The 12,278-nt window shown below is 34.1% G+C and overlaps 1 protein-coding gene across 1 annotated transcript; it reads left to right on the top strand.

The window, feature by feature from the left end:
* Nucleotides 1-3,714: 3,714 nt before the first annotated feature.
* LOC145610149 (arogenate dehydratase/prephenate dehydratase 1, chloroplastic-like) lies at nt 3,715-11,616 on the top strand. Its single transcript, XM_081665416.1, has 11 exons — nt 3,715-4,533; nt 6,901-6,968; nt 7,053-7,145; nt 7,226-7,426; nt 7,556-7,636; nt 7,720-7,815; nt 8,502-8,579; nt 8,844-8,933; nt 9,020-9,087; nt 10,822-10,903; nt 11,209-11,616. Exons 1-11 carry the CDS (start codon nt 4,251-4,253, stop codon nt 11,272-11,274), a joined length of 1,206 nt encoding a protein of 401 aa, XP_081521542.1. The 5' UTR covers nt 3,715-4,250; the 3' UTR covers nt 11,275-11,616.
* Nucleotides 11,617-12,278: the final 662 nt, after the last annotated feature.

Genomic DNA, 12,278 nt, shown 5'->3' with positions numbered 1-12,278 from the left:
TAAAACAGCCCTAACTTTTTCGTTTCTTATCGGAATTGGGCATATGACCTATCGTTGAAAAACTCTTGAAACAAGCTATCACATCCATCTTGAATCACCTCAATATCATTTTGGATTGAGAGACATGTGTGTTTGAAGTCGGCCCTTTGCCACTGCACTAGATTTCAAGTCACAATTAATAATTTTGAATACAAAAAATTGTGTTGTAATATGTACCCGATATAATAAAAAAATTTCCAAATTTCTCACAACTTTACGTGTAACTATAATTTTTTGAGGCTGAAATATCACTCGTTTCTTATTTCTTGCTGTAAGTTGATTATTATTTTATGCAAATGTGCAATATTTGTAATGAGCATAGTAAGACAAATGTTCTTTTTGGTTAAGACAAATGTGCATGAGTTGCCTTATTGGTAAGCAAGACAAGTAAAGCATAACGGCAAATATCAATGATTAATTGATTGTCATTAGTTATTTAGTTGCTTTCCACTTATTACTAATTAGAAATTACTGTACAATCATACGTATTAAGTCATCATGTTTCCTGCATGAATTGAATATAACTAAGAGATATTATTGGACCGACAACGAACTCTCATTTATTGTTTCTTTTAAACATCAATATCATACCATTATTACCATGTACGTACTAACTTATTAATTATTATATCCTTTTTTTTAAGGGGATTAATTATAATATACTTCGTACTTTATAATAGTACTTTTAGTACTCCATCCGTCCCTAAATTACATTCCTCTTTGGAATTTTACACGGGAATTAAGGAGGGAAGAATAAGACAAATAACAATAATTAGATAATGCAATGGGAAGTACAAAGATAGATTATTTATTACTCATGACAAGTCATCAATCCTTTGCAAAAAAAAAGGACCAATCACATGCTCCTAATTAAAAAAATTTAACCAATCATATTCATTGTAATTTGGCACAAGAATTATGAGTGAGATTAGGTAAGGATGAGTGAGAAAGCATTAAATATAAAACAGAAAAAGAGAGTTGATTTACTAAAAAAATCTTACCAAAAATAGAAAGGAGGAATGTAATTTTGAAATACCAAAAATAGAAAGGAGGAATGTAATTTAGGGACGGAGGGAGTAATAAAAATAGGTTAATTATGCACTCATTCAAAAATAATATTCTAGTACTAGTGTTAATTTGCTAGATTTGTAGATATCTTATAGTCATAGATAGAGGTGCCAAAACTTATCCGATCAACCTGGTTTGATATGATTCTCAAATAATTTAATTCAGATTGACATAATAATTTAGCATGACTCAACTTTAAAAGACCTAATCTGACCCACACTAAACCTGATCCAGTTTCCGAGTATATATCCAATTAAGTTTGTCATCAATAAAACCTAGAGCGCATTTTCTGTGTTGATGGTCACATCGTGTGACCGGGGTTAGTTATTCAGAGATTACTCGGTTGGTTAGGGGTTATTTGTTCAGGTATTACTTGGTCGATTAGGGGTTATTTGTTCAGGTATTACTTGGTCGATTAGGGGTTATTTGTTCAGGTATCAGTTTGGGGTTACTTTTCAGGAGTTACTTGGTCGATAAGGGATTACTCGGTCGATTAGGGTTTTCTCGATCAATCAGGGGTTACCCTGAATAAGTAACCCTGGTAACCTCGGTCACATGACGTGGCCAGCCACATATAAAAGTTTGTGTAAAACGTAATCAAAATTGTTTTTAAAAAAAAAGGTATACAAGTATACTGTTCATTATAACCAAATATTATCATATATCGTGAATAAAACGTACTCCGTAAGACTTAGGGCCTGTTCTCATTGACTGAACTGAGCTGAACTGAACTGAACGGAACTTAAGTGAAATGAATATTTTATAAGAGAAGGAAATTAGGAGCTGAACTGAACTAAGCTGAGCTGAACTGAATTTCAACGTATGAGAACAGAACCTTACTTCGAAATTTACGTGTGAGATACGAGTATAATTAACTAATATAAATGCTTTTAATTAGACCATTTGATTCAAGACGGAGCCTGCATTAAAAAGGATTACTTAACATTTGGTATTACTTAATTAATCAGTGAGACTTAACAAAGTCATGAGAATCATGCTTAGTCAAGAAAAGCAAGAATAATTACGAAATTATAGAGACTTTGGCATATGAAAAATGGTAGAATAATAACGTCAATGTTTTGCTATAATTCCACAAGTATTAAATTCTAAAGTTTATCTAGAAGTAAAAGACAAATCATTTTTAAAGTCCTATGAATTATTTAGTCATTTTCTTTGATTTATGTTAATTACATTCTATGTTTACCTTTTGTTGTCAAACACTTAACTTTTGTACCTCGTTATAAACAATGTTTTCTTATTTTATTTAAGATTTTTCTAATGAACGCCCTCTGGAGTAGATAACTCTTTAAAATATTTTCTAAGATAGTAAAATGATACGGAGTAGTATTAATTTAGAAATGCATGTCAAAGTCACGCTTTAAGCGATGTAATTATGTTTATTTCACGTTAATATTTTTACTTTTAATTATTTTTTTCGCGTTCGTTAGCCTTTTCCTTTTATTTAAGACAATGTTGAATTTTCTCCATACATTTAAGTAAGGGGAAGACAAAACTCATTGATCTTATCTAAATGAGCCTTAAATTAATCTTCATAGTTTCAATTAACTAATTGTTTAAATAATATTCTTATTAGAAGATTATTGACGATTAAAAATGCATTTTGTTTATCCGCAATTTCCTTAACCACATATTCTATAACTTATTAAAATTCATGTACGGAGTAGTATATAGGAGTATCGAGTAGGTAGTACCAAGCGAGTTTGGTGAAGTTTGTAGAGAATTCACCTTAAGACTTAAGGCAGGTCACAATACAAGTTCAAGTCACACCAATTACAGTCGCTCGGTAGTAAGAGGAGGAATTTTAAAGGGAGGAAAGTTAGGCATTTGTAAATGCATAACATTGATTAAAATATTTTTAAAACACATGATAGAGAAAGAAAAGAGGAGAGAGATAGGAAGAGAGAGGTATGTAGGTGGATCCCACCTATTTTTTTGTCGAATTGTATCACGTGATGAAGGACTACATGTTGATTGTTCCACTGAAAGTTTATATGACCATTGAATCCTAAGTGGTACTATTTATGCATAAATTTTGTAAAACCGAATGCATATATAATATCATTGTGTGCATATATAATATCACTGTACATTCAGTGGTACCATTTGATCATCCAATAATACCAGAATATGCATTCGTTTGTACATATGTATAATTACATGAATACCCCCTTATTATGCATTTGTAAATGCCTAACTTTCCTCCGTATCTAATTCCTTGTAGTAAGAGATTCCATTACTTATCACCTCTAACTTGGTAAAGCTAAGGTAAACATCATTATGATAAAATTGTTGCCCAACCATTATAAAGATAAAATAAACAACAAATTGATTTCATAAAAAGTCAAAAACTCAAAAACACCAAACATTATTTAGGCCCCTTTATAATTAAATGATAGATATTATAAAAAGATAATATTTATCACAAATTTAAGATAAAATTTGTATCTTTATCGCATTAATTTTCCTAACGTGATTAGAACTGCTCTTATAAACCCTAAATACTGATACTATATACGAATTATTGATCAATGATACAAACTCTAAATTGAGGATTTTTCTGAAATTTAATACTTTATCAAGAATTAATCGGAAACGATAGTACTCTGTATTTTAAAGGGAAAAAACAAGGCGTTCGTTAGCTGGTACAGTATATTTCTTCCTCTGCTATCTCTTTCTCTCTCTTCCCCATTTGTGTTCTTCACTGTTCTGAAGACCTCAAATTCAAAGTCATATCCAATATTTATATGCCAACACATTCTACAATTGAAGTATAAATCTCAATCTACTCTTTCTGTAATTCATCTTTGATTACTTGTTTAACTTAATTAATTCATTCTGCTCACCTACCCACATCCCTCAGGACATCTACCCTCCAAAAAAGATTATACTTTCTGAAACTTTTTATTTTTTCATCACCAAATTAATTGCTTAATTGTAATCACCCTAAATAAGAACATATTTCTTACAAAGTGGGTCCAATTTCAGTTTTCTCCCCACATTTTTTTTCCCTGAACAATGCTGAATTGGGTACCTCAAAACCCCACCAAAATCAATTCTATTCTTTCTGGGTATTTCAGTTTAAGCCTTTAGATTGAAGATTCTTTGATTTTTTGACCTAAATTATGGCTCTAAAAGCTGATACAATCATTTTGGGATGTGGGGTTCTTTCATCATCTCATGATTTGGGTACTATCCCTTGTTTTGGAGGGTTGAAATTTAGGAAAGATCTTAAGAAATTAGGGAAATGGGAGTGTTGTTGTAGTGTTTCAGGACAAAGGGCAATCACCCCTGTTGAAGATGAGAAGCCATTGAAGCCTGGGCCCACTGCTGCTGAACCTCAATCTTCTGGGATGGTTCAGAGAACTGAGCATACTGGCTTTCACAGGGATTTGAATTCCCTTCCTAGTGAGTTTTTATGCTGTATTTTGCTGTAAATTATGTATTTTTATTGAATTTAGGTTGATTTATTTGATGTGTATTTAATTTAATTATTATGATTTTGTTCTTGTGAATGAGAGTGTTGTTAGTTGAGATCTGGTTAGGATGAAAAATACAAGCTTTTTTAGGTTTTGCAATGTTATTGAAATTTGTATGTTTATTTGAAGCAATGAATGATATAGATGGATATTTCTTGAGAATTGTGGTAATTGTTTGCATGATGATCTTTTCTTGGTATATATATCATATTGCATTGTATGTGATTGTGATGTTACCTACTATAGATACTCAGTATAACCCATCAGAGTATGTGTAATTAATTCTTGACAAATTGTGAGATATAGCTTGATCAAGAGATTCGAGACTAGGGGACAAGGGTCATGGTCCGAATGGATAACAATAAGGAGTAGATTGAAGTGGCCATCCAAGGGTTAGACTTGGCTGTTTCAAGGAATTGTTATTGGATTTTGGTATAACTTTAACTTTCCACATATCTTATTGCGGTGTGTTTCAAAGGTTAGGAATTGGATGCTTTTAATTGTGAGAGCCACATTGTGTTGCATTGTGTTCAATGCCAACGAACTATGAGGTTTTCATCTACCCTACAGACTAGTAGACTAGTACTGCAAATTTCATAAAGGGAGGGTAATGAATTTAAAGGATCATTAATTGGAATTTGCCCCTCAATATCCCATGGTAATACATTTCTGCTATTAAGTATGCCCTTTACTTCATTTATTTCGGTTGACTAAATAAGTTGGTACAAGTTGGTTTATCAGCTTGTCAAAGTAATGTTTCTTGAGTCATAGGCTTTAATAGTTTCGAGTTATTGACTTGTTGCACACTTCTTTCTTGAAGCAATTAGTGCTATAGAGGGAGATATCCTTGAGTATTTTGGTGATGTTCTGTATGGTCTATCCTCGTATATAACCCTGTTTACCTTATTGCATGTTATGTGATTGTGATGCAAGGAGTGTATCCTGTTTTTTTACCCCGTATGATCTAGGATTCGTGTGCTTATTGTAGGGGTGGGATATATCTTTATTTGGACTTGGGTACAAGGATCAAATCTGTGTATACATTCAAGGGTTAGACGTGGGCCCACATGGCTATGTTTAGAAAGTATTATTAGAATTGGTGTACCATGGTGTCCGTTTTAAGGTTTGAAACTGAATACTTTGGAGTGGAGTGTTATGTGTTGTGAAGCCTTTTTGTGTCGCATTGCCAGTGGCTATTTTGTTTCATTTTCTAACGCCAAGTGCCATGCTTCTCTCCACCATATAAGTTTGTTTTGGACATTTTTTCGTTTTAGAAAATGATGATGTCATTTAAACGTAAGGCTTACAGCACCACTTGGAATGTCCGTGATAATTTATTTATGCTACTTAGTCCTCCCTCCATCACGATATGATTGAAACATTGTACTTTGTTGTCTGTTTTAACGTAAGTGAAACATTCCTTTTTTGGGATAATCTTTTGGTAGTAAATCATAGTAATTGCCTCTCCTTTAAGGTGTAAATCTCGTCCATTACCTATTAACTTACTGAACTGAATCAATTGATATTTTATGAGTCCTTGAAGGCCTGGTACATATTGACCAAATAGGTTTATAAAGAACCAATGATGGGAGGCCTATATAGAATGATGATGGACTATTCGACTGCTATGATTTGATGCCGCTTAAATCCACCCTTTTGTGATGCCCAACTATCTCCTCAAATCCCCAATCGCTACTATACAGCAATTTAAAACCTTTTTTCACCTTCTCACACCTCTACGAGGAATGGGACTTAATGAAGATGACATACATACCTGTTAGTGAAGTGTCATCGTCATGGATATTCCTTATTAAATCACGAACTCATCGTTGTTACTTATGTTTGTAATCTTTTATAAAATTAACCATTAAACACTTGGGAATCTTTAGGGCACTAGGAAGCGATGAATATATCCCTGATTAAGTGATACAAATGTTTCTCTAAGTAGTCTGATTGCTAGAGGTCACTTGAGCATTGTATTAGTAACAATGGATGGACCTACATAGTTTTCACCAGTGATTTTTTTACATATTTACTGCTCTTGTCTAGTTACTGTAATTTTACAATATTCTCCCTCTCCTCTGTGTAAGTTTGTTCTTTGTCAACTGTTACGACTTAAGGTTACATTGTCATATACTGGCTATTCTGAAAATCTTAACTTTATGGTAACTTATTATTTATCTGCGTATATAATTGGTCGATTGTTATTAAATAATTTTCCCTGCAATTTAATGGCTTCACTCTCATATGGCTCACACTGATTAATTTCTTATTGCGTACATGATGTCAACTGCAGAACCATTGTCTGCAACTGATCTTACTTTGTCTCGCAATGGTGGCTCAAAAGTCCGGGTCGCTTATCAAGTAAACGGTTATTTATTGGATTTTCATTTCATAATTATATGTTTTGTTATTTGCTAATATATCAATTTGTATACATTAACTTAGGGGATACCAGGATCGTATAGTGAGGATGCTGCTCTAAAAGCATATCCAAATTGTGAGACTGTTCCTTGTGACGGATTTGAAGCTGCTTTCAAGGTTGAACTTGTGTTCTTACCATTATATGGTCTGTCACTTGCAGTGTTAGTGATTTCTGTGTTGTCGTATCTGTTCTGCAGGCGGTTGAACTGTGGTTAGTGGATAGAGCAGTTATACCTATAGAGAATTCTGTGGCTGGTAGTATTCACCGCAATTATGATTTACTCCTCCGGCATAGGCTACATATAGTGGGCGAGGTTCAGTTAGATGTTAACCATTGTTTGATGGGATTGCCTGGGATCAGAAAAGAGGATCTAAAGCGTGTATTGAGTCATCCTCAGGTGCTTAGGCTTTATTTTTCTCCATACTTAACACAAAATGTAGTGGACTTATTTGAATATGTTTGCTAAACTCTTCCTTGAAGATTATTAATGAGGCATTCTTCAATTAGCGAGTATTCCTTCTTGCAGGCACTTGATCAGTGTGAAAAGACTCTAAGCGACTTGGGCCTTATTAGAATTAGTGCTGCTGATGCTGCTGGTGCTGCACAGGTGGTACTCTAAAACTTTAATGGACTCTCAGTTGATTTAAGGCTGAAGATGTTCTAATGCTCATCTTGCATTTTCTGGCCCAGGTTGTAGCTTCAGAGCGTGAAAGAGATACTGGGGCAGTGGCCAGTGCTCGTGCTGCAGCTATATATGGCCTTAATATTCTTGAAGAAAGAATACAGGTGAATCCTCCCCCTTTCCACAAAAAATGACATAGTGAACATTCATTTAAACAGTTGTATATTATCTGTATCCATCATATCGATGTCAGGTAATTAAAATTTGTTTCATGTAGATTCAATGGTGGTAATGGTGGTCTTCTGTTAACTTGGATATATTGGATCCTGTTATCATACTTGCTTGTCCTCTATGCTTATAATACTTGCTTGTCCTCTATGCTTATCATACTTGATTGTATTTACTTTTGTTTCTGGACTCATTTAGGCTATAATTTTGTTTTGTTAAATGTCCACTGACTCATTGCAAACCTTTTGGATGTAAAACCACCACACATGCTTTGAATTTACTTTATTATGTACATATAGACCTGATTATGTAAAATAAATGCTTTTAAGAACGGGACCAAGATAAGCTTAATATAGGTGGAATGTTGAACAATTGGAGTGAGCTTGCAATGCCTAAGTTGCGGCATCAATTATGATTGTCTTCCTTGTCAATGAAACCTGACTTGTTAAAAATAGTGTGTTGTTGCAACTTGCAAGTGGTTTATACAAGTATATTTAACTAGCATGTCTCGTGATTTGTATGTGCTGAGTTTGAATTTAATTCACTTTGTGAAAATGCTATCTTACTTCTGACCAAACAACGTAAGTGTCCTCAGTTTTCAGTTTCATGACACACTTTGCAGGATGATGATGATAATGTTACCCGTTTTATGATCCTTGCAAGAGAGCCTATTATTCCGGGCACAGACAAGCCTTATAAGGTATAGTTCTATCTCATCCTAAATTCCTAATTCATAAATTATGTGATAATACAAATTGTAGAAAGGATATTACTTCCACTGTCATTATTAAATCTTCAATGGCCAATTCATTTCTTTTTTGGGTTGTGGTCTTGTGATCCAAGTTACTGGTCAGGAATCAGGATTTTTGAATTTTTGATTTTTTATTTTCTTTTTTACCAAAATTCAACTAGACTATAGAGGTTGTAATTATGATTTTTCTTGTAACTGGTATGTGTGTTTCAGACAAGTATTGTTTTCTCTTTGGAGGAAGGTCCTGGTGTACTTTTCAAGGCATTGGCAGCATTTGCCCTTCGTAATATCAATTTAACGAAGGTAAGTTTAACGAAACTTTTTGCTGTGTGTCTAATCATTGTAGCTCAGTATTTTTACTCAGCCTGTTTATTTCCATGAGTGTTCAGATTGAGAGCAGACCGCAAAGGAAGCGTCCACTTCGCATTGTAGATGACTCAAATAAGGGGAGTCCAAAGTAAGTGATAAATTAAAGGCTTTAGATTTGCAAGTAATATCTTTGTTTGGTGGCTTATATTTTCATGTTGCAATAAGTAGGATAACCTCATCAGTTTTCTTAAAATAGACATTAACTTATATGTGGATTTTAAGAAAGTTTACCCTATTGGAGTCTTTGACATTTTGAGTTGCTATCCATATCATCTACTGCCTGTGGTGAACTATAGAATTTGTTTGTTTTCCATCTGCAAATAACACAAGGGAATTGTCCCATTTTTCCTTGTGTGTGTTTTTGTGTTAAAGAATTTCCTTACCAAATAAAGTTGATTATACTTTACGGGGTACTAATTAACTTAGATCTCTAGAGCTTTGCTTTGATATGCCATCATTAGCTCATGCTGCAGTCTTTGAAGTGATCTAGCCTCTAAGTTAATATACTTTGAAGTGGATTTCTGGATAATGGGTGCTATTGAAGGTTCTGCATAGCTTATCCGTTATCTGGCCACAAAATAAGTAATGTTTTTTCCTGTCGAGCTGGGTTCTTGGGGGTTTTTCAGCGGAGTATTGGATGAGGTTTTTAAAAAGTGATACCTGTTAAGAGTTATTTAGATGCAGAAATCAGCCTCTTCTGTTCCATCTTAGACATCTTATTTTTCATTGAAGACCCCCAGTCCTCACTCTATATATCCTCGTCTGTAATAATTAGTAGATGAGGAGTAGAAAATAGGACTATTATTCTAATTAATGGAGTGTATCCCGGGCAAGATATGTTGTGTGGACTTAGGTTACGAGACACGGATATTGTATGTGTCCAAGAGTTTCTACTCTGCTAATTTTGAAGGATCTCCTTGTCTTTGGTCCAATATGAAGTGTTAGGTGGCAGTTTCCTTGTCCATATGGCCATTTCAGAGTGTTGAAAATCCAATACGGTACTTGTAAAGAGTTCAAATAACATTGGTGCTGGCAAGTTACCCGGACTAACTAGACTGGTTGTGAACTTCTGGGAAAAATAGGAGTATTGCAAGCAAAGAAATGGAGATGAGAAATCTGCTAAGAGATAAGTTGGAAAGAAAAGTAGGAACAATGGTGCCTTCCAGCTCTGTGGAGGATGATGTAAATTGAGAAGTGTGAACAATGAGGGTTTTGGGGTAAACTTATTTTAGGTAAGAAAGAGTACTACTGATATTTTCCTGGAAGATTAAAGAAATTTCAACAAAGCAGAGAATCCAAAGGATTGATATTTGCTTTAGAGGTAGCACCCCGGTAGAAAGTGTAGGAAAAAAAATGCTCAAGAGTCTCCTGGGAGATGGGGTGATAAATGCTATCTAATCATCTTCTGTCCCATTCTGTATCTCATCTAGTCAACTTATGTTCCATTCTATATCTCAGCTGGTCATCTTATGTCCCATTGTCTCGGATTCTACCACGCCATCAGCATTCACCATTAATAATAATGTCTGGTGGTGTCAATAAGAGATGAGATACGATAAGAGACGTGAGACAAAAATACAAATTAGAACTTCATCACAACCCAATAAATTTATGATTTCATATTATTTGGTTGATAGTGTTACTAGGAGATTATATTCCATGATTTCATATGATTTGGTTGACAGTGTTACCAGGAGATTATATTTCTGGGGTGGGGATGGATGGTTTGGTTGCCTTCAGACTTCCTTCAGCAGTACTTCTGTTAAGCTGTTGAACATATTTCATCGTTGTCATTCTCTTGACTGTCTAATTGTTGTGCCAGATACTTTGACTACCTTTTCTACATTGACTTTCAAGCATCGATGGCAGCACCTGAAGCCCAATTTGCTTTGGGGCACCTGCAGGTCAGTTCTTATTTTGTGTTGTAATTATCAGATTATCATCATCTACACTTTTAACCATATTATTTCTGCTTCTGTTGCTTATATGAATTAGCAGCTTTAAAATCCAAAACTATACGAAAACTTAAATACTTCTGTTATTCATTGTATCATGTAGAGATAGGATGGACTGCTTGGTATTTATGCTTGGCTGTTAGGCTGTATTTCGATGATAATTTTTACTGCCAAATTTAATTGCTAAAATATAGACAGTGTAATAAAAGAAAGGTCCCTGAAGATCTGAGGCATTTTGTTCTCTCTTGTTGCAGGAATTTGCTAGCTTTCTTCGAGTCCTTGGTAGTTATCCAATGGACTGCCAACAACAGCCTAATTGATTAGTCATGCAAGCTAGATAAAGGTCGCCAATTCATTTTTCACCGCGTACATATGTTTCTCCTCATTGACGTGAGCTAGAGCTTATTTCTGAGGCAGCTTATTTCTTGTCTCTGTGTATTCACTCCATTCTTTTGTTGCTTTTAAGGTTAAAAGCTTTTTCCTAAAAAATAATTATTCTTAATTATCTATGTTTGAAAAAACAAAAGTCCATAAGCTGCTGCAGGTCATGTTCAATGGGGAAGGCAAACAGAACTCCTTTAAAACAGGAAACTGTTATTAGCTTTTAAATATTTATTGAGCTACTAATTGTACATTATTAGTTGATGACCACAGTCGAAAAATGCAAATTATCTTTCTGAGAAGGTTTTTTTTTTTTCTTGCTTGGAGGCTCAAAATCTTTTCTTTTTGGAAAACAAAAAAATTTAGCTACTTGTAATTCCCCCCCCCCCCCCCAGTTTTATAAAGAAATTTACAAATATTCAACTAAATTGATAATTCAAAGGCAAAGTCGATGATTTCAACCAATTATATAACCTCGAGGTGTCGTGGGATCGTGGAAAAAACCCTGACCTTTTCAAGTTTGGAAAAGTAAAAAATGTCTAAAATTGAAGAATATAATCCACGCTTATATTCTATTGTCGAAAGCTTTTGGTAAGGTAAGGATGTATTCCATTTCCATGCTATATAATGTTATTTGGAAACATATTTGATGAGATATGATCACTAATCAGTCACATAAAAGCTCATAAGGGCCTTGAATTAACTAAGGGAACTCAAATGACCTTTTAAGGTGTCGTGAGATCCATAGGAATAATTCTGACCTTTTTTTTTTTTTTCGGGGACAGAAAAGCCAAAAATGTTCCAAAACTAAAGTTTATAATACACGAAATCAAATCAATTACAAAGGTTTTGGAATTTGGTGTTGATAACTCTCAAGATTGTAGGGTATACATCCTTGAGTCACATAATATTGTTTAAAACCAAATAACCATTAATGGGTTTA

The sequence above is a fragment of the Chenopodium album genome, chromosome 24, assembly GCF_948465745.1.
Source record: "Chenopodium album chromosome 24, dcCheAlbu1.1, whole genome shotgun sequence".
Classification (NCBI taxonomy): Eukaryota; Viridiplantae; Streptophyta; class Magnoliopsida; order Caryophyllales; family Amaranthaceae; genus Chenopodium; species Chenopodium album.
This window is presented reverse-complemented; position numbering and strand designations above follow the sequence as displayed.